Source organism: Dermacentor silvarum, chromosome 3 (genome assembly GCF_013339745.2).
Source record: "Dermacentor silvarum isolate Dsil-2018 chromosome 3, BIME_Dsil_1.4, whole genome shotgun sequence".
Taxonomy (NCBI): domain Eukaryota; kingdom Metazoa; phylum Arthropoda; class Arachnida; order Ixodida; family Ixodidae; genus Dermacentor; species Dermacentor silvarum.
Window position 1 is genome coordinate 99,593,297 of NC_051156.1, and position 26,122 is coordinate 99,619,418.

General features: G+C 47.7%; 1 protein-coding gene across 6 annotated transcripts in view; it reads right to left on the reverse strand.

The window, feature by feature from the left end:
- Positions 1-21,807: 21,807 nt before the first annotated feature.
- LOC119445609 (ras-related protein Rab-34) overlaps positions 21,808-26,122 on the reverse strand; it is a 77,902-nt gene continuing 73,587 nt past the window's right edge. For 5 of the 6 annotated variants that reach the window (XM_049663457.1, XM_049663455.1, XM_049663456.1 and 2 more), the window contains exon 9: positions 24,185-24,401. In XM_049663457.1, coding sequence (XP_049519414.1) covers positions 24,325-24,401 — 77 coding nt within the window. In that variant the 3' untranslated portion in view covers positions 24,185-24,324. Of the gene's footprint in view, positions 23,798-24,184; positions 24,402-26,122 lie in introns of those variants that run through there. The other variant, XR_007465984.1, reaches the window with a different exon arrangement.

The following is a 26,122-nucleotide window of genomic DNA, read 5'->3' on the forward strand; positions in this document are numbered from 1 at the left end:
ACGATTGCTTTCAAGCATTCAAGATAGAGCTAGCAGCAATTTTTTACCACAAAGCTTGCTCACACTTTGTATCGCATTATTGTCAAACTTATTCCTCGGATTTTTGAGTATGACAGCCCACAAAAAAATGGCATGAAACAAAAAACCTGCTGCCACATGCCTTTTATGTTAAATCTTCTCAATCTAACTGTTAAAAGCACGAAACAAAAATCACCGCATATCCACGAAGTGAATCATGATGAGTGGGGCGTAGCACTGCAGGGGATCGTTATAGCGTAAAATCACCCGTGACATTGCCCCACTCGTGTATGTAAATGCGTGACAACGCGGTGTACAATATATACAATGTGTTTTATTGCTCACAACGCGTATATTCTGTTGAGTTCCGGGTTGCGTTTCGATTTCATTATGACTGCTTTATGGTCGATGAAATGCAGAGCCAGCGTTTCTTCTAGCGGATACATCCTAAAGTTTGCAAAGACGAGGTCTATGCACGTTCCCATCGTGGTCGTGGGTTGCTTTTAGTCGTAAGATATGCACCGTAAGAGAGCAGCTTGTTGTCGGCGTTGCCGCTTTGCCGCCGCTTCCCGCGCCCTCAAATCCGGGTCCGCTTGGCGTTTTGCCGCTTTGCCGTAGGGAGCCTACATGCAAGCGCTGTTTTAAAACAGCGCTTGCATGTAGTTTCCCTACTTTGCCGATGCTTCCCGTGCCGTCGCCGCCTTAGTAGCTTCGTGTCTGCGTAGACGCTGAGCCGCAGCATGCCGCGCCTCACGTTCGGCCATGGCAGAAAGAGATTGTGTGGTCTGGAACGCGCCATACACAGTAGCGCCATCTCGTGTATAGACGTTGAGCTGCTGCATGCAACGTTTCATCCATGACAGACAGATGGCGTGGCAGTCGATGTGAGCTCGGACGACGGCGGACGGACAAGGCTAGACCCTAAGGAGCTTCGCTCCTAAATATTGACAGTGACATAAGCTAAGCCAAGCGGTTGAAGGTGAAAGCCTGCGCGCTCAAGAGACATTCATTTACTTGACAATCTCATTCGAATGCATCGTTACTTCTACTTTTAAATTCTTCTTTCTGTGGTTTTACGAGCCAAAACCAGTTCTGATTATGAGGCACGTCGGAGTGGAGGGCTCCGGATCAATTTTGGCCACCTGGGGTTCTTTAACGTGCACTACAACGCAAGCACACGGGCGTTTTTGCATTTCGCCTCTGTCGAAATGCGGCCGCCGGGGCCGGGATTCAATCCCGCGATCTCGTGCTCAGCAGCGCAACGCATTAGTTGACTGAGCCACCGCGGCGGGTGTTACTTGTTTTAAATGCGTAAGCATTTCTATGGTTGCCCAACTATAAAACTGTCCGTGCGTCTGGCCATGCGTCACGCAAGACGATCTTTTTCAAGATGGAGCCAGCAGCAATGTTTTCGCCAGCTGTGGAAGAAGACGGCGACGAACGCGCGAGCAGTAGCACAAGCGCGTCCCTGTGACCACGTGACGTGTGCAATCAGGCACGCACTAGGCAAACCTAGGTAAGCCAGAACTGAGGAGCAGCCGTGGCTCCGGGTGGGAACGTCATCTGCGCACCTGGCACAGCCACCCGCAGTGTTGTTTGCTTGCCTCATCAGTTCACGTTGCGCCGCCTTCCGCAGCAGTTCGTGTCGCCACAGCGCTGTCGCATTTGCTGTAATGGCGTCAAGACGACCGCAGCCGCTGTGCAGTGCTAGAATTACCAGCAGTGTTGAGTGCTCACGCCGTTAATACGAACAAATAGTAGCTCATTGTACGATATCATAATCACCTGCCACCTACCTATCCCTGTATCTCCCACTTCCCCTTACCCCAGTGAGGAGTGGCAGGCTAGAGACACGCTCTCCAGGCCGACCTCTCCTCCCTTCTCTTCATTAAAATCTACTCCTCCTCCTCTTTTACAAGATGCCTGCCGCGTCGCTCGTTTTCACTTGCACATCATAATTGGAATTCTCCGCTGTTTCTGCGCATGCGCGAGGAGTAGTGGGTGCGAGAGCGAAATGTGGGGACTTTCGGTCCCTGAAATTTCTCTTCGCCTAGGTACTACGGGGACAAAAGTTGTTAGCGCCGTTCGTCCCTAGCCGAGCTGCGAGCACAGAATCGACAGAATGCGTGCCGGCGAGGCGAAGAAGCCGTGTCCAAGGTGACTTTGTTGCGACGGTAGCATATTAAATTTTTATAGTCGCAGGGCGATAGGTTTGGAAGTGAGGTGTCTTGTCGGATGACTTTAGGGGCAAATCACACTTTCACTCGCGTATTTATAAAGCGATTGCTGCAACGCGCATTCTTCCAGCTCCATGCACGTCGTCGTATATAGTAACGTCGAGTCGTGACCTCAGAGATACCCCAGCGCGACAGGCCGCGCACAACTTTCGTCCCCGTAGTACCTAGGCGAAGAGAAATTTCAGGGACCGAAAGTCCCCACATTTCTCTCTCGCACTCACTACTCCTCGCGCATGCGCAGAAAGAGGAGAGAAATCCAATTATGATGAGCAAGTTAGGTTCCCGTGGTTCAGGGTATAGTCGCAGAGAGACGGCGCTCGCTGACGACCCTACTTCCTGTTGCGAAGGAAGTGACCATTACAAGGCTGGCGCGCGCTCGACCAATGGCTTGACGAGAGACCGCGGGTCCTGCCTCCGAGAGCCCAACAGACGCCGCTACAATCTCGGAGGCCGGGTCACGTGATTTAGGTTTGGAGAGGGGCAGGAACCAGCCTCTCGGCTCACGCGGCAGGCATCTTCTAAAGGAGGCATTGCTGCGAAATGCTTACGCATCATTCAGATAACTCCCTGTGATGCGCAATTTGTGTATCTTTATTTATTGACATGGGAAACGGCCTTGTAAGGAACTTCAGTGTCGCGCCTGCAGGTGAGCAACGCGAGAAGAATGGACACGAGACACCACATGCAAATACACAATCAAAACTTACATTGGGAATCAATTATATATCAAAGTACAGGCAAGAAATATGACGAAATCAAAACCTACAGTTTACAGAAATAGCATCAAGCACCAAATGTGACATAACAGGGCACAGTGCATGAAGAAACAATTGGATTTTAGCAGAGGGCTCACAGGTTACATGTCCATCATCCGACATGATGCGGCGATCTCAGTTCATTAGTGGAGTTTGGTGCTGTGGCTCCGGTGTAGGTAGCGGCTTCGTTCCGCGCTAAGACTTCTGTACCGCGGTGTATTAGTCTGCTACACCTAGTACGCTAAAAATGCTTGAACTTGTCCGCCATTTAGGCATCCGACTTGCCACGTCCTTTGTAAACGTCACCAAATACGCTCCTGAGATACAACTCCGTATGCACTTCCTAGAAAACAAGGAAATGTACTCTTGTCCTGAATTTTATACCGACGCATCAAAGTCACATGCCGGCGCATCTTATGCAGCAGTAGGTCCGTCCTCGGTGTTCAGCGTCTGGAAACAAGTATATTTACGGCTGAGGCCTATGCACTACTGTCGGCTGTGAAGCACATCAAGCAAATAAATATACAGCAGGTGACTATATTTTCTAGCTGTTGTCAAATCGTTCATGTCTCTGCGAAAGCAAGAGAATCCTATGGTCAATGAACTATTTTCAATCGTGTGCGCTATGTATGCATCTAAGCAGCTTGCGTAATTTGTTGGCTGCCAAGACACAGAGGCATAGTGGGCTACAGGCTTGAAGACGAACTGGCTACATCCATGGCAACTTTGAGCCTGTAGCTTCACTATAGCTCTTTCTCCCACAGAATTGAATTCTTTCTTGCGGCACAAGCTGCGAAAGTATGTAGAAATAATGTTGCACACTCAAATGTCGAGTAAACTTAATTTAATCAATCCCCATCTAGGTAACTGACCGTCGATAACCGAAGTGTGACGAACTGATACATCTAGTCCTGTCGACTGACAATAGGGCACACATACGGTACCCCAAGTGGTACCCATTGTTTCGTCTTGTCTTGCAGCGAACCTCCGATCAGTGGTAGATGTAGTGAGAGGCTGACCGTACTGCTAGTCTTGGTGGAGTGCCGAGAAGCGGAAGATAAAACGAAAAAGGCACTTTCCTCTCGCGTACCACCCCCATATTTCCCTTCATCCGGAAATGTTCTTGGCTCGGAACCGCCTTTCAAAACCGAAGATTAAAGGAAGTGGTGTTATATGTAATTAGCCCGAAACATTCGTAGCTCATCCTCTCATCGGAGGCCTCTGCTGCAAAACCGTTTTGCGGAGCATGTACCCGTAAGGAGGCCTTGCGTTTAAGGGACCTGGTGAGGCAAGTGTGCGACTGGCATTGATAATTGTTATAATATATTGACCTTGAACGCATATCGTTTATGCACCCCTACAAGTCATTTTCATTGTTTTCATTTTCATTCATTCGCAAGTTCGGACCGGCGCGATTACGCGCAACAACTTATTGAGGCTCGCGTACAGCAGCCGAACGAATCTGTCGTCATGTATGCGGAGGATATGGCCCGTCTGTTTCGCCGAGCTGATCCCGATATGACCGAGGCGAAGAAGGTGCGTCACCTTATGCGGGGAATTAAGGAACCGCTGTTTGCAGGCCTTGTCCGAAACCCGCCCACAACAGTCGACGACTTCATCAAAGAAGCGACTATCATTGAGCGGGCACTTCAGCAACGTTGCCGCCACTTTGACCGCCTACCCAACAACACACCAATAAGCGCCGCAGCTCAGGGTGTTGACCAGCCTTCTTTACGGGAAATGATTAGAGTCATTCTACGTGAAGAGCTGCGAGCCCTCGGCATTACTCCTACGGAGTCTCCAGTCGTTTCGGTTGCCGAAGTCGTGCGCCAAGAGTTGCGGCAAGCCTTCTCCTCACCACCTCCATGCCCTGAGGCACGTCCATTGAGCTATGCCGACGTGGTCCGACGTCCTCCCCCTTCACCGGAGGTACCGCCATTTCAGCCTCGGACCGTTCCCGTGCCGTGGTGGCAACGAGAGTCTGTGAGACGACCTCCTATTCGCCGTACTGACTTGTGGCGCACGGCCGACCGTCGACCACTCTGTTTCCATTGTGGGGAACCTGGCCACATTGCCCGCTTCTGTCCCCATCGAGCGGCTGGGGTGGCAAGTTTTTCGCCCGCCGCTTCTCTGCGCTTTGACGACCGTTGTGCCCCGAATCGTGATCACCTGTCGACCAGCCAAGCAGCTTCACCGCGTCGTCGCTTGCAGTCCCCATCCCCTGTGCGTTACACTTCCCCAAACCGCCAGAGTTTCGCTGACGTCGTCAGGGGTGGTCGTTCCCCTAGTCCGCGCCGGGGAAACTAACGGCAGCGACCTCCGGGGGGAAGGTTGCCCAGTGTCGCGACGCCAAAAATACTCCCCACGCTACCCAAGAGGACGATACGACGACGACGAATACTACCGCCGACGACGTTGCCCGTGCCGATATTAGCATTCTCATAGATGGACATCACGTTACAGCACTTGTTGATACTGGCGCAGACTTCTCAATCATGCGGCAGGAGCTGGCCGACCGCATTCGGAAAGTGAAGACGCCGTGGACCGGGCCACACATAAGAAGTGCCGGTGGCCAGGTAATAACACCAACAGGAACATGCACCGCTCGAATTCACATCGGTGATTCCAGCTTCGTTGCCACTTTCGTCATTATCCCCGACTGCTGCAGAGGCCTCATCTTAGGGATGGATTTTCTGCGAGATCACGGCGCCGTCATAAACATTCCGGGCCGTATGGTGACGTTCTCTGCAAGCCCCTATGCCGACACCACTCATGACGGGAAACATGAGCGTCTGCGACTCGCCGACGATGTGACCATTCAACCGCGCTCCTGCCGCCTTGTATCTGTCTCGTGCCGGAAGCCCTACCATGGGGATGTGATCGCGGAGCAAATTGTTGCACTATTGCTATCCCACGGCATTTCGATTGCTAGAGGCCTACTCGACATGACTCATGGCCAAGCGGAAGTCCTTCTGACGAACTTCAGCGACGAACGCCGTCACATTCAAAAGGGCACCGCAATTGCCTACTGCGACGAAGTCATTCAAGTAAAAGATTGTTTGGCTTTACAACGTCAAGAAACGACCGTTCCGGCCTCGACACATTTGTCTTTCGACGTCAGCTCCACCCTGTCGCCTTCTGAGGGACAGCGCCTCTTGGAGCTGATACACCAGTTCGAAGATTGCTTTTCGACTACGTCAAAAGTGAAACAAACACCGCTGACCAAGCACCGTATAATCACGGATGATACCACGAGGCCGATTCGACAAAACCCCTACCGTGTAGCTCCAAAGGAACGTGAAGAGATTCAAAAGCAAGTGACCAAGATGCTCGAGGATGACGTGATCCAGCCTTCGAACAGTCCCTGGGCTTCACCCGTGGTCTTGGTCAAAAAGAAAGACGGCAGCTTGCGCTTCTGCATCGATTACCGCAAATTAAACCAAGTCACGAAGAAAGACGTCTACCCGCTGCCACGCATAGACGATTCGCTGGACAGGCTGCGGCATGCACGTTATTTTTCATCAATGGACCTACGAAGCGGGTATTGGCAGATAGAGGTCGATGAGAGAGATCGTGAGAAAACGGCCTTCGTGACCCCCGACGGTCTTTACGAATTTAAGGTACTTCCTTTCGGTCTGTGCTCAGCGCCAGCCACTTTTCAGCGTTTAATGGACACCGTACTATCAGGCCTGAAGTGGCAAACTTGCTTGGTCTATTTAGACGACGTCATAGTGTTCTCGGCTACATTCGAGGAGCACCTAAGCCGGTTACTCACTGTTCTTCAAGCCATACGCTCAGCTGGCCTGACGTTAAAGCCCGAGAAATGTCATTTTGGCTTCAGTGAACTGTGCTTCCTCGGCCACGTCGTCAGTCACGAGGGTGTACGACCGGACCCAGATAAAATAGACGCTGTGGCAAAGTTCCCCACACCACCCGACAAGAAGGCAGTGAGGCGCTTCCTGGGGCTGTGCGCCTATTACCGGCGGTTCATTGCGAACTTCTCTCGTATTGCTGCCCCGTTAACACGCCTTACACGAGACGATGTTCCCTTTCTGTGGGGTGAAAATGAGCAAATAGCATTTGACGAACTACGCCAGCGCCTGCAAACGCCTCCAGTTCTTGCGCACTTTGACCTGAAAGCCCCTACAGAACTTCACACCGATGCGAGCAATGTCGGTCTGGGGGCCGTACTGGTGCAGTGGCAAGACGGCTTCGAAAAAGTAATCGCTTACGCCAGTCGAACACTCTCTCGTACGGAGGAAAACTACTCGACTACCGAGAAGGAATGCCTTGCCGTGGTGTGGGCGGTTACCAAATTTCGCCCATATTTATACGGCCGTTCATTCAAGGTTGTCAGCGATCATCATTCTCTTTGTTGGTTGACTAACTTGAAAGATCCATCTGGCCGTTTGGCGCGCTGGAGTCTTAGGCTTCAGGAGTTCGACATGACCATCATTTACAAATCAGGGAAAAGGCACTCCGACGCCGACTGCCTTTCGCGGTCACCCGTAGAGCCCGCAGGTACCGATGACGCGGACGTTGACGCTGCATTTTTGGGAGTCGTCGACGCCGTCACCATTTCACAGGAGCAGCGCCACGACCCAGAGCTGCTCCCACTCATTAATTTCTTGGAAGGCCGAAGTACAGACGTCCCGCGACTCTATGCCAGGGGACTGCCGTCGTTTTGTCTGCGAAATGATGTTCTCTATAAAAAGAACTTTTCTGCCAGCGGCAGCACGTACCTGCTTGTCGTACCGATATCACTTCGCAAAGAAATACTAACAGCATGCCACAATGAAGCCACCTCAGGTCATCTAGGCTACACGAGAACACTGTCCCGACTCCGACGCAAGTACTATTGGCCAAAGCTACCCGCTGCTGTGAAACATCATGTACAAACATGCGCCGACTGCCAAAGACGCAAAGCACCTCCCGGCAAGCCTGCAGGTCTCTTACATCCAGTCGAGGTACCAGGACAGCCTTTCACCCAAGTTGGAATGGATTCCCTGGGCCCATTTCCAACTTCTACAGCCGGCAACAAATGGATCATTGTCGCAACCGATTACCTGACGCGCTACGCGGAGACTAAAGCTACGCAGCGGGGCACAGCAGCCGAAGCGGCTCATTTTTTCATCGAGAACGTCGTCCTTCGGCACGGTGCCCCAAAAGTAGTCATCACAGACAGGGGAACTGCCTTCACTGCAGAACTTCTTGACTCGGTTTTCACACTAAGTGGTACAAACCACCGGAAAACAACCGCATATCACCCCAGACCAACGGACTGACCGAGCGGCTTAATAAGACCCTCGCAGACATGCTATGCATGTACGTCGACGTGGAACACAAGAACTGGGATCAGATTTTGCCTTACGTAACTTTCGCATACAATACCGCTCGACAAGAAACTACTCGAATGACGCCCTTCAGCTTGGTCCACGGTCGCGAAGCCACGACGACGTTGGATGCCATGCTGCCTCACGAGTGTGACGACATACCTACCGACGTTGTCGAATTTACTCAGCGCGCCGAAGAAGCTAGACAGCTTGCCCGCGTACGTATCTGCTATCAGCAAGGCCAAGATGCAAAACGGTACGATCTTCGACACAGGTCCGTTATCTACACTCCCGGCGATAAAGTATGGGTTTGGATACCCATACGCCGTCGTGGACTTTCTGAAAAACTGCTAAGACGGTACTTTGGGCCATACAGAGTGATTCGACGCCTGAGCGACGTGACCTACGAGGTCGTTCCTGACAGTGACAGTAACTCCAGTCGCCGCAAGCACTTACCCGAAGTGGTGCATGTGGTGCGGATGAAGCCGTATGTGTCGAACTAAGTTTCGTTTGTTCTTTTCTGTTGTTTTTTTGTGGTTTTGTTTTGCGTGTCTTACTCTGTGCCATTTGTACGCCGCCCTCATATGCTTAAGTTACGCATCGGGACGATGCTTCCTTCGGAGGGAAGCAAATGCCGCGCCTGTACTCTGATGAAGAGGAGGAATATGCGAGCAGGCACGCGCGTTTCTATCAAGGCGCGGTGAAGAAGAAGAAGTCGCGGCAGCGCGCTGTATTAAAAAGGCGACCTCCTGCTATTCCTCTTGATCAGGGCTGTGCGACCTCTGTTTCTGACGTTGCGACAATCTGTATTAAAAAGGCGACCTCCTGCTATTCCTTTTGATCAGGGCTGTGCGACCTCTGTTTCTGACGTTGCGACAATATCTATATATGTTCTAAGCACTTATACAGGGCTTAGAACATGCGTATATGGATATTAAAACAATGATATAGACATTATTTTAAGCCCGTAGAGGGCCACCTTACACTTACTCTTTGGCATGGACCACACCATCCACCACTTCATACTAGCTCATGGCGCACTTTGGCCAACCTCATTTGGTCAAAATCTCATTTATCACATCCACACACACACTCTCTCTCTCTCTCTCTCTCTCTCTCTCTCTCTATTCGATCCCCCGAGAGGTCAGAAAGGTTCCTCGTGGACACGCGGTAGCTCTCTCTAGCTCTCTCTACCAGCTCGATGTCCAGAAGCTCCAAAACCCTCCGGCCAGGAATGTCGAAGCGCGTGCTGAAGGGATGGGGACGCTCGAGGACGGAAGATTAACTTGAGTATTATTCTACATCTTTTCATTATCTTAGAAGAGACAAACATGACGAGAAACATGAATTGCTCTCGATCGAGTTACGGCAGCAAAACGAGAGATACTCTCGAAGTCAGGAATCCTCTCAAACATCGGCACTGCTGCTTTTGAACACTTTTTGGTTCAGAAGGGGCCCATGCTATTCAGGAACAATTCACAACAATCCCCATTTCAAAAGTGCAGTGGTTGCAGAGAAAATGTTACTTTTCTGAGCAGAACGCGGGTAAGCACGCGGGCATGGTAACGGCTGGATGGCGGACGTAAACAAATGTTCGCGCGCGAACTCCCGCGGCTATCACGGCCCCATTTGGACCCGTACTGAACTACTAAAAGCGTTAATTTAGCTAGATGCACTATATTAAAAAATGATTATGAATGTAAATACATTTAGTTGTCCTCTAATAATAAGGCAAACGCCACAGCACATAACACAGACTTGCGCGGCGAATAGGGGCGGTCACCGGGGTAGGCGCGTTTGACGCCATTTTTAAATACCTTCCGTTCCACGGCTGACGGTGCCAATTGGTGGAAACATCTGCCAAGAATGCTGGCATATTGTGGCGGTAAAATAAACACATATCAGTTTTAGTCGATGTTGCCCTCCATCCCCCCTAAACGGCGCCCTGTGATGTTTTAAATTAGTTCACTTATTTTAGATACTTCTTTAATGACGATAATCAGTGTAGCACTGAATTGTTGACAGAGTTCAGGCCCGTTATACATGTAGCCGTGCATGTGATTTCGACGGCAGTCGGAACATATAATAAGGGATAATTATTTAGGTGGGCGTTTCTGCGTTCGTCAAAAAAAAGAGTTTTCTAGTCTTGGAGATAGTAGCTTGAACAATGCAAAATCTTCCAGGTCCAGTAGGCTGAGAAAAGAGAAGGGCCCAATTAAGACAGCCTAAGAGGGAGACAACCAGCTTCGGTTAATTTCCGTCATCTGTTGCATGTGACAGAACTTGTTTTGATTTATAAATTCAGTGACAAAAGCCATTGTACCATTCAATCAATCACAGACTCAGATCCCCCTATAAGCGAGTAGCCAAACTTGTGACAACAGGCAGGCCAATACCTTGGGAAACATTTGGAAGGTCGTTTTGTTGTATTAGTAATCAAAATAATTACATATGTTTGAAGATAGTTGAGGAAGGGCTTAAATGTTGCCAAATGCTCTATTAACAGAGGGCAGGGAATATTCATAGACGTACACAATTAACACCGATCAGGGAGATCATTACTTAACATTAAAGCAGTCTCCTGCTGTTGTCAATCACATGCTTTATTCTGAGTACTAAATTTCAGGACAATAGTCCTTATACCATTCAAGCCACCATCAATAAAGCATTCTCTTACACGAGTAGACATTGCTCGTGAATTGTGATAGAGAGAGAGAGAGGTTTATTTGCAGAAAGGCAGAGAGGTCGGCTTGAGCGTTAGTTTGCTCTGGCCTGCTACTCTACACTGGGGAAGGGTGGAGGGGGATCACGTGACTTGAGATATCATCCACGATGAAGGCTATGGAAGCATTATGAATGCTAGATTTCGAATCAGGAATAAACCCGTTTTTTGAAAATATTCGAGAAAATGCTTGGTAACATTTGCATTGCAATGCTAGGCAGCGGAAACATGTACAAGGAGATATGTGGAGTCAGATCTTGAGAAAGGTTCATTTAGATGATCATCAGGTAAACATGAAGTCATGCGAAAAGCAGTCTCTTGTTTTGTATATCACGCCATGTAATCGAGGCATCAAGTTCGATGACAATAGTCACTGCATTATTCAGTAGCTGACATGATCGCTGCGCCATTAGACAGAATTACGACTTTAGTCTCAGCCCCCCGCCATTGTGAAGCTCAGCACACTGACTCATCTTCACTGGTATATATCCAGTCCAGTCTGAGATCGTGCCCTTCACGTCAGTTGCAGCTGCGCCTGCTTGCAGAATCGCCAACTAGCTTCATTGCCTCTCTCGTGCACCTCGGCCTGAATTCAAGCTGCTGCTCCTTCACGTGGGAGACCCAGGATTTGCTTCACAGGAGCTTGGCGTTCTCCAGCACGCAGCATAGTCAGACAATAGAGAAACAAATTTAACAACAGCGGACGCTCCCATAGGGCCCAGCGGCCTAATTTACTGTAGCGCACCAAGCGGCTGATGTGAACAACTGAACCACATTTTCGGTCTCAGTTTCGGGCACCTGCAGCTTGAAAGCTGGCTAGTACGTGTTACGCCAGCTGCGCAGATAGGCACGGCATTTGTTCTTGCTTCTACTTGCCAACTGCGCGCTGTTTTGATACGCAATCGTTATAGCTTATTTAGTAAATTGTATACGATTGCGAGCGATCTTTACTAGCCTTCATCGAAGCTGTCCTGTATAATGTGCAATTACATAAATTAGACGCAGGACGACTTCCGAAATGAGGAAATGTTGATTTTTCTCCACAAAAAATGCTCTTTCCAGGATTTTTGTGCGTTCTTCAATTGGTGTAGCTTCAGGTAAGCAGCAGCAGTTCCTGTACAAAGCTCCACCGGACGGCATCAGCTGACAAAAGTAAATTACAAGCATGTGTCATTTTGGCAATTTAAACCATTAGGTAAACGGCGTGTAGCGTCGAAACGTACGAAAGTGGTGAATGGGTGACATTGCGAACAAAGGCAATTCGATTTTATACAAGCATGGCGTAGAAAACACCCGACGCATCCCAAGCAAAATCACACATAAAACTTGAAGAAGACATGTGATCCCCAAACTCTGCCGCATTCCCGGGCCTCATTTCCTGCTTGTTAAAAGCACAAGTACACAGGCGACTGCGCGTTTACGACCCAACTTGGCCATAGCCTATACGCGATGGTACGCCAGAGGTGGCCGCAACACAGGCTCCCAGCCAGACGCTCTCAGAATAGGTGTCCCGTAAAACGAGCAATCGCAAGGAATTGTGGGGCGCGCCGTCTTCTCGGAGCTTCCGGTTCGACGGACGACGCGGCGGCATACCCGACGCACGTGTTTTTCTACGCGGTTTCAACTGTCAGTCGTGCGAATCTTTCTGTCCGCTTTGTCGACCAGCAATGTCGTACCATTCATGCAGCTAATTTCTAGGTTTCAGTTCACTCTGGGCGCGACGATGACGAACCGAGAAAGGCAAGGAAACGCTTTTATTCATAAACGAACTCTGGTTTTCGTTTCAGCAGCCTTTTTTGTTTCTGCCAGGTTTAGCTTTACGATATTTGCCGCTGCTTGGACGCACCGTCACTGACTACTCTGCCTGCGGGTCAGTCAGATAGATCAGAAAGCTATCTTTATCCGATAATTAATCAAGTATAGAGAAGCATTACTTAAAAATCTGGTGCTGAGGCGATGGCTATAGCAGCCTGGTAAATACTGCCCTGTGACCGTCACTGCAACCGATATCGTCAGTAACGGCGCAGCTAGCGTAATTAGAAAAGGAACTGCTGAAAATGTTTTAAAACTGCGCGCTGTCACTGGCATTTCTTGGTCGAAACTTGAGGTTCTATGGAAGTGGTACGTAGTTGAAAGTTTTCGCTTTTTTGTCAACAAGATAGGGAAATGGCCGTATCGCCGACATTAGGCTGCTGCGCATTATCTCTATCTGTGTTCAATGAACTAAGGTGGGCTACTTGGTTACGAGTATTATGTATGTATCTCGCTGTGTCCCTTTTAAATTTGCGCCGTAAAACCAGGTTTTATAATACCTCTATATGTGCATGCGAGTACTGAAATAGTTATAGTTGCTTGAGTCATTGTTAGAGCAATAAATATTTTGGGGAATCATTCCGTGTCGGCCCTTACACAGCTCATCGCCGCCTGATAATTAGGTGCCACTGACATACGCTCATTTTCTCTTTGTTCACTGATGGTTCAGTTTTGGAAGTGGCAGCCATGCCTGATGCTTGTGCACAGCTGACTCAGCAAGCGACGCTGCAAGGCAGTAGTTACATGAGTTAATGCTTGAATTTGAGCAGCCAACGGCTGAACAGCCAACCATCCATGGTTTTGCTAGGCGCCTGCAACCGAGTAGTCTTCGAGTGTGACAAAGCCGGACTACAAGCGCATGAATAGGCTTCAACGGCGAAGCGGTGGCGGCGGCTGCGCTTCCTCGAACCGGAAACAGCGAGCAGACGGTGCATCCCAGAATCCCTCGCTCTTTAGCGGGTCACCTATTCTTTCTATGCACACTCAAGACAAATGCGTGGGTGCAAAGCCTGTAATTCCTGCTAATCGTTCATCGCGTTTTTCACAAGCGTGAGCACCCAAAGAGTTAAATGTTGTTTGGAAGGGGCATAAAACTTGGCCCCGTAAGGATCAATCAACGTGAAACCAACTACGCCACACCAGCTGACCTGACTTTCGCTCCGACACGTCTTTTGGTAACAGCGTCACAGCGGCGCGGCCAGCGTGCCCGAAAATACCCTCAAAAGTACCGGAATAACTTACAATGATGTTGGCGGTCATAGAAAGCGTCACAAATGTGTACCAGTAAGCTTCAGATGACACCAAACTAACTGCGTCACAGCGGCCGACCTGTCTTTCGTCAACTGCGTCACAACGGCCGCTTCGGCCACCGTGCCCAAATAGTACCGAAATAAGCTATAATATTCTTGAGAGTCACACAAAACGTCACAACCATTTCCCAGCAAGATTCAGTAAACTCCAAACTAACTGCGCCACAGCGGCTCAGCTGTTTTTCGCTAACTGCGTCACAGCAACTGGTGTGGCCAGTCAGCCCTAAGCCTAAATTGCTCGAAGTGCAGCGCCCACTATCCAAGAAAATTTCTCGCGTTGCAGTGGTCGAATATCGCAGGAGCGCCGTGTCGAAGTGAAGCAGGAATGCAAATATACTGCTGAGAGGCCACGGAACTAGAGCTACATAAATAACGGGACGCCGAACAGCCGAACGCTCTTATGCGCGTAAGAGCGTTCGGCCATGCTCGCCATGCTCGCTTCGGTGGCATGCGTGGCGACATGGAGCATGCATCTGGAGCGTCCGGCGTGTCATTGGCTTGTCGCAAGGTAACGCAAGAAAAAGAACTCGCAAAGTATAACTTCTTTCATATTCAAAACATTTTAATTTTAGGGGGAAATACTAAACAAAATGAGACTTTGTATGGTAACTTCAATTCACAATCTGTTATTCCGATGGTTGCGCCAGCTAACCGATGATGGCCTTACAAAGGTCTTACAACGGTAGCCATTTAGCCGACCATTATAAGGAACACGCATGCGCTTCAATGTTTAATAAAAGGAAATTTATAGGAAAAGGAAAATCTAAGAAGGAAAGAGAAATTTTAGAGTCCTTTTGGATCAGCAACGAAGGTGACAATTGTGTCAGTTCGCCTTCTCTTCTATCTGAGAAAGAAATAAACTTTCTGAAAGAAAGATTGGGATTGTGATTAGCGAGTGTTTGATGGGTGCGTTTTCTCTGAGTATGTATAAAAAGGCTGGTTTTCTTGTAATAAACATTCAGTAGGCAGTCAGCGCTTGTCCTGTGGTCTTCGTTCCTTTGTCATCCTTGTTCCTTTCGCGCTAGTTACTTTATACCTTTTGCTCTAATTATGAACCAACTAGCCCTCATTAAGTTGTTACTGTGTTTACTATAAGTAGCTGAAATCTCGACGCTAGATCTGGTATGTTTCTTCTAGGTACAGCACAGAGTTCTCAACATACTTAGGGACGTCAAGACACTGACGTAGGGCCCGTCTCTCTATCATAAATAAAGGTTGCAACTTATCATTTGGAAAGCCAGATATCAACATCAACACACAACCAAATTCAAGAACGGGTCTTGCATAAGCGCGATAAATGTAAAGCGGAGTATCCCTACGCATACTGAACTTCCTGTTGTATTTTCTCGTCATGCGACCTACGGTGACTTCACCTTATCTCACAACGTTCTTTTTTTATATGAGGATGCCAATCTAGGCCAGGGTTCCAAATTACTCCCAGGTACTTATAGTCTACCTGCGGAATCAGTTGATTAGAATACAGAAGGGATAAGGAAACCATTCACGCGAAGGGTATACGACAAGGGCACTTTTTTAATGTTAAGGATCATGCCCAAATTGTCCAGCCAGACCACAAGAAGATTTAAATACTCTTGCAACTTTTGGTTAAGAATGTGAATATCTTTGGCGGAAGCAAAGAATGCAATGTCATCCTCATACACAAGCAGCATGACATGCTGCATAATTGGAACATCGTGTAGAAGTATATTAAATAGTGGGGAAAGCACTGAACCCTTAGGTACAGCTCGGGTCTGGGACAACCACTCAGAATGATGCTTTCCATCTGTGCAGAAAAATGCTCTTCCGTGCAAGGAATCTTGATCCATCATCCAAGCAATGATATAAGATGGAGAGTTTAAGGCAGAAAGTTTATTCAGTAAAATGCTATACTCTACGCTGTCATTAGCGTTTGCAAGATCTAGCGTTACGAGGGCGGAAACTTTTTAAGTTTATCTTTGCTAACCGTAACTTGCTTTCTAAATCGAGGTGTGCAGACCAAATAGAACAACCACTGCGAAATCCAATCTGAGCAGTGCTGAATGCACTAATTTTACAAATGTGCTCTGATAGACGATTATAAACAACTATTTCAATTAATTTTACGATGTTACAAGATACAGCGGTTGGCCGAATGTTGTCCAAATGAAGCCCTTTTCCGGCGTTCTCAGCTGTATTCTATACGTTAGGTAACCATGTTTTCTCAAGGGATAGGTTCACAATATTTAGCAACTCTCCCGTAGAGTTATGCGCCAAGAATTTGAGCACGCTAACAGATATACCACAATAACCCGGAACTGCCGCTATCATACAAGCAACGACAGATAGAAGTTCGGAAGAGTTGACCGTTTCAAGGTCGTTGCACTGTGACGGCATTCTGAACACAACTAAGCACTGAGCCTCAAACGCCAACGCTAGGCCACGTGCTATAGCTTTAGCTCAACGATAGCTCAACAATTTACAATAGTTTTAGCTTCCACTGTGGTCAGTACAACGGAGTTCAAAATGTGGCTGACAGCAGGTTTCTTGTTGTGCTCCATGAATCTGTGTAGGACTTTCCTATTTTTTGGGTCAAGTAAGTAAGTGTTTGCATTAGCGTTATAATCATGCTTAGCTTTCGCAGTTGTCTGCTTAAAAAAGGCAGCATAAAATTTGTACTTAATCCAATTTAGGGGGCTATGATTTTGAAGAAGGCTCTTCCACGCAGCTTTCCTAAGACGACATGCCCTTTCACATTCTTTAGCCCACCACGGGGACTGATTTTTGTTTGAAGTAGAAACTCCTATAGTAAATGTGGACTACTGTATTGTGTCATTAAGTCATTTTAGAACCTGCTCCGCGCGCTCAGCGTTATCAGGCGAAGTTAATGAGTTAATCTCAGAGTGCACAATCTTTTTATATGTACCGCTGTTGACAAATTTCATCGTTTTCTCACAAAATCTCTGCGGGGAACACATGATAGAAAAAAAGTATAAGGAAATGATCACTGGAAGTCCCACTATCTAGAGATGTCCATGATGACACGCTAACTCCAGCAGCTGCCAGAGTTAGGTCAATCGCGGACTTTTCATCTCGGCGCATAAATGTTGCCGCCCGTCTATTGCAGCAGCGAACATTTTTTTTTATGATAGCCATGACAACAGGAATTCGCCACTCGTGTGTGACCGGTAACCCCAGGTGATATCATAGGAATTGGTCCCCTGCAATGACAACTCAGTCCGATTTTCTCAATAAGTCATCAAAGTATTCGGTTCTACGGACGCCCGTAGTAAGTAACGTTTACTATGGCAATGGGAGCACATTTTGAAGAACTAAATCAATAGACAACAGTTCACTTTCCGTAATCATGATCTCTTGGTGTATAACAGCCCTGTGAAATGTTTTTGAGGACACCATAGATTAATTAAACCACCGCCATGGCCACAAACTTGATCTACCCTGAAGACGCGAAAATGATTAAAAGAAAATGATTTGACAGGTGTCAGCCAAGATACCTGTAAAATAACTATGTCTGGGTCGTAGTTAAAAATAAAGCGTTGAAGGTTAGTTAAAGAAGACAAAACAGGGCGACGATTCCACTGGAGAATTTTCAGCTCAGTCATGATTACTCCATGACAGAAGAGGCAACAGCCTCTTTCAATGCATCAGTCTGTTTCATGCTCGGAGAACCTTTCTTGGTTTTTGTCTGAGAATGATCATGCTTGGTTGGCGAGAAATGAGAAGCCCTGAGCTTCTGAGCCACGTTTGCCATTTCCGAATCAGTGATAGCATCTGTTGTAGACGTGCTAGCGAAGTCATTTATGGTTGGCATCATTCTAGGTGATTCGCTCGAAACGGAGGGTATGGGTGGTATGTCAGAAGTTAAATGTGGTTGGGAAGGCGAGTTTATAACTGTTGTAGATTCAGGGACAAGCACTTTGGCCGAAAGAACGTGCGATAATGCATCAGAAAAGGCGGTCAGTAAACGATACAGTACGCCACTCAGTGCCCTCTCCGAAGCTGCGACTACTGATGTTCTAGCTTTTTCTGGAACATAACCAGATGGTGTTATTGCGTCAGCGTATGCATGTTTCATGCGCTCTAAAAGTGCATATGCGTCTCCTCTGGAGCACCTGTTGTGATGTATAATTTGCAGTATTCTGGTCTCATCGGACCTTTTTGGACACTGTGGATCATGCGCAGCTTGAGCATTTTGGCAAAGGCAACAGCTTGGAAAATCCGCGGGGCAGACTTCTGACGCCTGATTTTCGCCGCAGTTGCGACAGGGCGAAGCAGATTTACAGGCTTTGCCGCTGTGTCCGAAACGCCAACAGTTCTTGCGCTGGAGAGGGCGTGGTTCCAAATGACCTTACCCTATAGGTAAAAGGCCTTACCTCAGCTGGTGTTATGCCAGCAGCGTCGTTGTTGACTTCATAACGGCACTGATAATGATGATTATTACCTATTTAATGGCAAAAACCAACTGTAGGGTATAGCCAGCCTCACCACCTTGTCTTTCACGTCTTCTGGAGTGGTAGTCCCATCCGCCGCCTTCTGGAGCGAGTGAAGCCGCTCGCGTAGGCGGCGCAGTCGCAACTGCCGAACCATGCTTGGCAAAACAAAAAGATCATCTTTAATCTCAACGTAAATTAAAACAGCGTACCACCTCCTGCGCATTCCGGGCAAACAAGTTCCTTTTCGGATAAGGCAACAGAAGGTGTGCTGACATAATTGCCTTTATCAATAGCCGCGGCTTCAATTATCAGCCTGGTGCTATCGCTTGCGTGCTTAGCAATTATTAAGGATTTGTTTTTACAGCGAAGCTGTCTAAGGCTAGGTTTCTATGCTTTTTTTCGTGTCCGTCAACACATCTGCATGTCCAAAAACTCACCGCCCGAATTTGATGCAAAATCGCTTCATTCTGTCACTTGGATATGCATTTTCAGTACGTTAGTTATCAATGAGCACAATTTTCAAGATGAGTAGACTCTCAGGTTTATAGTAAGGGCTTCTCAGACATTTGCTGCTGTGCAACCCGCGTCGGCCATGTGTACGCTCGCACCGCCCTCTCCTTGTGGTCGTACCAAGCGCCTGCGTGCCTAGTTTCCTTCCGTACTCCCTGGTTGGCGGTCCCGTCGCGCGTGTCTACTTTCCTCGGGCTCCCCGAGCTGTTGGTTCTTGTCCACGCGAATGTGTGTGTGTGGTCGTGTGCCGCCGATCAAGGCTGCCGGTCAAAATAAAAGTGTGCGTGTGTGTGTGGGCGTGTGTGCGTGCGTGCGTTTGTGTGCGTGCGTGCGTGTGTGTGCGTGCATGTGTGTGTGTGTGTGTGTGTGTGTGTGTGTGTGCGCGCGCGTGTGTGTGAGTGTGTGTATGTGTGCGTGCGTGCGTGCGTGTCTTTTTCTTCACGACCACCACCGTCACCGCTCATGAGAAATAAAATTTACTCAGATATTTGATCTAAATTCTGTTTCACCTCTATGTCGTTTGCTAAACAGCTGCGCTGGTAATCCACCTTCACAGCAGTGAAATGGCGCGTGACTTTTTTTTTACTTTTTTTTGCAACAGCGCACCTCAGCCACATTGGCTACAATGAAAATCAAGGAATCCCTGCCTCCCTTTCTGCACATCTAGATTGTGCTCCTGTAACCTTACATTAAGGCATCTATCCGCCTGTCCCAGGTATATTAGGCCACATGAAAGGGGGGATATCATATACCGCACCAACCCCCCCCCCCATTGTGCAATTAACAAACCCCTTTAGGGGCTTAATATTACACTAAAATTAAAGGAATACGAATAAATGAATTCAAAAATACAATAACAAAAGCGGGAACGATCATTAGCAAAAATTACGTTTCTGCCATGAAATTTTCCCTTGGTCGAGGAGTTTTCAGCCATAATGTTGCACCAAATGGAAAAAGGGAGTATTTCTGCTATTACAGGGAATTTTATATTCGTGGAAGTAAATATTAAAATTAAGCCAGTGGACAAAATATCATGTCTATCCACAGCATATCACCGTCAGTACACGGGCTTCACTTGGAGTCAGTCATTTTTTTTCATTCTTACTGTAGTCTGCATTGTTAACCAGCCCCAATATGCTGTTCTGTGAAACTAAACATGAACTTCAAATTGTTGCGCCAGTATTTGATCAGTTAAAGCACTACGAATCTAAAAGCTTCAAGGCGTCGGTGTAGCCAATGCTAAAGCTGCGAATAAGCGGTAGAGATGTCCGGAACCGAACAGGACGCCTCATTAGATATAGAGTTCTCATTATACTGCTCAACCAAAATGCAGAAAAAAGCGTGTAATGCTTCTCAACGTGAGTTTCTTCATCTAATATCTATGGTTGACAAAATACATGCTCTAAGATTATTTCTGTACGGGTATGTATGTCCAGGGACGTTTTCGGGTATTTCTTTAGAGTCATGCGAGGAAAAGTGCTGAAAATAGGGAATTTTCATAATTAGGAATGAGAACTCTTTTCTGAAGTACGAGATATCACTGTAACACATGAGCAGAAGCTCCGCCTCCTGTATAGGCTTCGCTTCATTGCCACAGAAATTGTTCCGAGTGTATAGCAACATACGTTCGGTATGTCTGGAGAGTCTGGACGTACTATGCCCACAGTAGTCAAACGTTTGCAAACACTCGTACGTAGATATAGAGACGCGCTTGCAAAGCCTTGGCAGATTTCGGGCAGCATCAAATGAGACCATTAGAACTTTCGAAGGGTGTGATAAACACCGGTATATAGCTTCACTGTCTTTGATGTATTATTCGCCAGAATATGCATAAATATAGAAAACTTTATTTTTGTGTTACAGCGAAGCAGTATATGATTAGGATCCCAGAATTTCTTCGTCTCCGTCCACACATAACTCAACCAATCACAGCGGAAGACGCACGCCGCGTGCACCGCTGGCTTCCTTGCAGCACTACCAGATGGCGCTTGACTCAGCGCATCCGCGGCAGCGGCGGCGCCGGCCGTGCGGGGGAAATAAGTGAAAAGAACCAGAAAGCTCGCCTTCACTCATCGGCGGCAGCATTGCATTATCCTCTCTACAATCTCCATTATAATTACGCATACAAGAGACACCAAAGCATTGGTTTCAATAAATAAAAGCACAAAACAACTTTCTAATCCGCATGATAGATGATAAGGCACGTTCAAACAATGCGAAGCACTTAGTGCTCGCCACAAGCGTTTCCCGGTAAAGATTACGGTTGCATAAGATGCAGTTGCCAGGAAGCGACAACTGTTGCATACACTTTCATACGCAAAAGAAGAACCAGCCTAGAAACTGATTTCATTTGTATTCTGATAGCGCTGTGGAAAGGCCACGCATAGAACAGCATGAACACGATGATGGGCGACGGGAACAGCGACGTCAATATGCACAACGGCATCGTGCTCAGGCTCGGCAGGACCCAGTCCAAGGCTAGGTCACATCGGTCTATCGGGTCATATGATACCACAGCTTCGCTAGCCAGCCAACTTCACAGCGTGGATTGGAGCCCTTTTTTTTAGCTTTTTGCGCATACACCATGTCCCTCTGCAGGAATCGTCTACGCATCACTTACCGCATGGTCGTTCCAGTGGTAAACAAGTTCAACGCGCTGATGAACAGACGCACTCCGCTGTAATAGGGCATTTGTTGCTTTAATTGCGTCATAAAAAACGCGCGTCCATGTACTCATCGTACTCGTCAATACAAAAACTTAAATCCAACTCTATACAATGTTTTTTTTTCTTTAACATCCACAGCAATTAAGCTTCTTTCTCTCAAAGCACAGACGGTCATGAAAACAATACAAGAAGACGACACAAAATACAACAACGTGCGTTACATAATATCTCTCACCCTACGATCTTTGGTGCAATGCACGAGGAGCCATGGCAAGAGAGCTTCGCATAACTCCTGTCGAAACTCGTGACTAGACAGGAACGCGTGTGCGTGCACTGTATCAGTGTACGCACAGATACAGTGGGTAATTTCCTTAAAGGGTAATCACTTAAGGTAATTATCCTTTCATCACTTAAGGGTGATTTCCTTAAAGAATTTGCACGCAAGCTGTGGAACGAGCACTTGCACATTGACACAGACCCTTTTCTACAGGCAATCCTAGCATCAGTCTGTACGCGGTTGAGTTCTTTTACTCTCAAGGCACACTAAACAACGCCGAGAGGATTACCGGGCTTCAATCAGCTGCTCTGGGAAAGGTCCCGTGTGGCACTGTGGCTATGTTTACGCGAACCCAATAAAGTGGGGTCGAGTCGGCTTGTCACCCCATGAACCGGTCGTTGGGTTCATGTGAACATTAGCAGATCGAGTCGCTATATACGTTAGGGCGAATTCGGTCTACCTTCCTGCAACGAGTAGCTTCACTCGCACAATGCGCTTGGCAAGATTTATGTAAACGCGGTAGGGTCGGGTTGAATTAACTCGTCTTCTGAATCGACCCGCTAGCGTCGAGTCGATGTAAACAAAGTTAGTGTAAGGCAACTTTTGCAGCCACAGCGAGCTTAACTTGGTAAAAATTCCATGCTTCCACGCTGGCATACTTTCCGTGAAGAGGCTTTGTCGTGACTTGCGAGACGTTACCGAGCACACAGTGCAGTAGGGCACTTGCAAACTATCTTGCCTGTGTCTAAAGCCTAGCTTACTCCCCTCAAAAACTTACGCGTGCGTTTTTTCCTTCTTCCTTGAAAAGCGTCTTAACTGGACAATACACAGCACGCGCGAATTGTTTGACTACTGCTTCACTATAGCGCCGAACCGCCCTTCAAAAATTCGGAAAAGTTACCTGAGCGTTTACGCTCGAGGCGGGTGTGGGGCCTACGACTGTGGGTCGCTACGACGATTATGATTTCGTGACCACGACGCCTGTCGTAACTGAGGTCCTCGTTTTATATTTTGGAAGTAGCTGCTTGCTTCAGTCAAGCTGAACTCGACAACCGGCTTTGGCTCCGCCATTCTCAGGGCGACCGCTTCGATTCCGTACCCACTCCTTATAGCAGCAGGAAACTGCGCGCTTCAAGCTGTGACGTCACGACTGAAGGCCGGCAACACATACACGTCTGAAGAAGGAACGCACCTGGCATTCCATTATGACGTTGCACGCAGAGTGCGCAGGCTTCTGTTATTCTTGGCGCTGTACGACCTGTAGCCTTAATGTCAGAAATTTATCGCATGCCTGTAGAGCAGCACATCCACAGCGCGTAGCACCACCGTGCACAACCAGCGTGCAGTGCGCGTGGCAGCGCATCCGTTAGACGTCGAGTAGCGGGACACCACACTCTGCACAATCTACAATATGATTCATTAGTCATTAGCGATCGAGCTTTCCGGTTCGAAGTTATGGGTATCCCCTCTATAAGAAGCGCCATAGGGGAGGGTAACCAATTAATTTCAATCTCCCGAGCTGGGATAATGTAACCATTCTATTATCATGATATTCCTTTTCGCACTGCGTCAAGGGCTCGAGCAGCGCAAGGCCACACGTTATCACCGCGATCGGCCGGTGGTGAATTGTGGATAAAGGAACAGAGTTCATCAAGAAGAGTTCCTACACTATACCGGCCCTCATATATAGCTTGCACTGAAAATCACGGTATATACACGAGTGCCACCTGCCTCGGAATGCAGCCATCGCGTCCAGAAATGACACCTGCTTCTCCGCGCCATAGCAGCAGAACCTCACAGCAATAGAGTCAATGAGGTGAGTCGCTATCAAACCCCATCGCTTTAGGGTTAGCCTCCGCAAAAAAGAAAGAAAAATGATCATGGCAAAGCCGCTCCCGTTCCTCCACACGGCCATCGTTTGGCGCACCTTTTTTTGTGAAAAAGAGGGGCAACAACACAGCCACTCGAGCAACGACGACACCAGTGTCCGTGACACTTCCGGTCGTACACAGGAAGGCCCGCTTCCAGACCGGAAAGTCCCGTGAGGCGATGACGGCTCGCTGACTGTTCCGTATGCCACCGTGCCGCGTGACCACCGTGACCGTGACGCTATCGATGTTTTCTCGACGAAAGGCCCAGCGGCGTCAGCGGCTGCTGCAGCGATGTCTTCGCCGGACGCACAAGCGTGGGCCGTCGCCTGCGTCTCCTGCGCAGCAAGAGGGTTCGGCGGACCTGCGTACGTGCGTGTGGGCCTTCACTTCGTGGCGCACTTCTGGCCGCCGGAGCACTTGGGCGCCTTGATCTTCTTGCCGTTCTTCCGTTTCCGCAACCCTGCATCAATCGGCGCGAACTGTTCAGCGGTGGCATTTCCCGTACACCCAGCGAAACTTCGGCAAAAGAGATAGCCACCAGCACTTTATGCTTTAGCTTCGAGAGAAAAAGAGAGAGAAACATTTAGTTTTACTACAACGGGGCATCTTCCTCCGAAAAATCTGGGTGAAAAATCGGTCGGAGACGGTCTTGCTTACTTTCAGTAAACTTTTCCTCAGCTGGACGCAAATCAAAAGTCGTAAATTGATTAGTGCCAATACGACAGTCCCAAACGAGCTCTAAAACTCGGGCATTTCAAGATAAAATTGTAAAAGTTGGCAGGTACGTTGAATGCTAAACCCAGCAGCCTGTTCCACAGCTGCAGAAGCAATTGACAGGTAGACTTCGTATATGGTCCGCCATGTTTAATCTTCCATTCTACCGCTTTTTACAAGTTCATATATATATATATATATATATATATATATATATATATATATATATATATATATATATATGAACGAGAAGGAAGGGAACCGAGGGGCCCGATTTTTATTAATCATATAGTAAGAAGCCAGCAAACATTGATACCAAGGACAACATAGGGGAAATAACCGGTACTTCCTAATGCTATAAAGAAAATTATAAATTAACAGAAATTAAAGTGGATGAATATATATATGTATGCATATATATACATATATATATATATATATATATATATATATATATATACATATATATATATACATATATATATATATATATATATATAGGAACTTGTAGCTTGAGGACGCACGTATGAAAAAAAAACGATACTTCATTTCCAACGTTTCGGCCGGGGTCCGGCCTGCCGAATACCGGACCCCGGCCGAAACGTTGGAAATGTAAAATCGTTTTTATCAAACGTGCGTCCTCAACCAACAAGTTCATGTTCAACTACCGGATCCCGGCATAACCTCACTATATATATATATATATATATATATATATATATATATATATATATATATATTGGCGCAGTATTACTTTTTCTTTTGTCTTTCTTTTTTAGAAGGGAGAGCACATGAGCTCCCAACCGGTGAGCTAAAGACTCGCAAATTACATGCGCTTCTCTTATCAGACCACTGCGGCAGCAGAAGAGGCACAAACACCCCAACTTCTAGGAAGCCACGTTCTCTTTGTTTACGTGCAATGCGAAAACACGCCATTCTGTCAACACAGGTGTAAATGATGGAGACGGTATGCTTACGGCGGAGTTTAGGCTTTCCGCGAGAAGGCGGCTGCTCGGTGATTTCCGCATGGACTGGGTTATTTCTTTCCCATTTTTTGCATAGAGATACAGATGCAGATGCCTGTGCCAATGTGTACTTAAGCCGTGAGGATCGTCAAGAAAAAGGCGGCCCCTTGTTCACTAGTGCTCCTTTATCTATTTTTTTTTACCCCCTCGGCACCAACGCGGCGAACGGGCGGCGGGCGCCTAGGAAAGCTTGCTCGCTCGACGAACACTCTTTCCCCATAGCGCATGGCGCACCCGCGGTGCACTGTGGGATTCCCTGAAAAAACAAGATTTATTCGTAAAGATTTTTGTTCCTAAAGCTCTTTGCTTTTGACTAGCCGCTTTCGCTAATATATATTCGACATAACTATTGGCTGGCACATTCTCTTACGAAGAGTTCTAGCGTAAGAACCTTTAGTGAATACAGAGCACACTTTTTATGGCGGAAAAGAGCGACAAAACG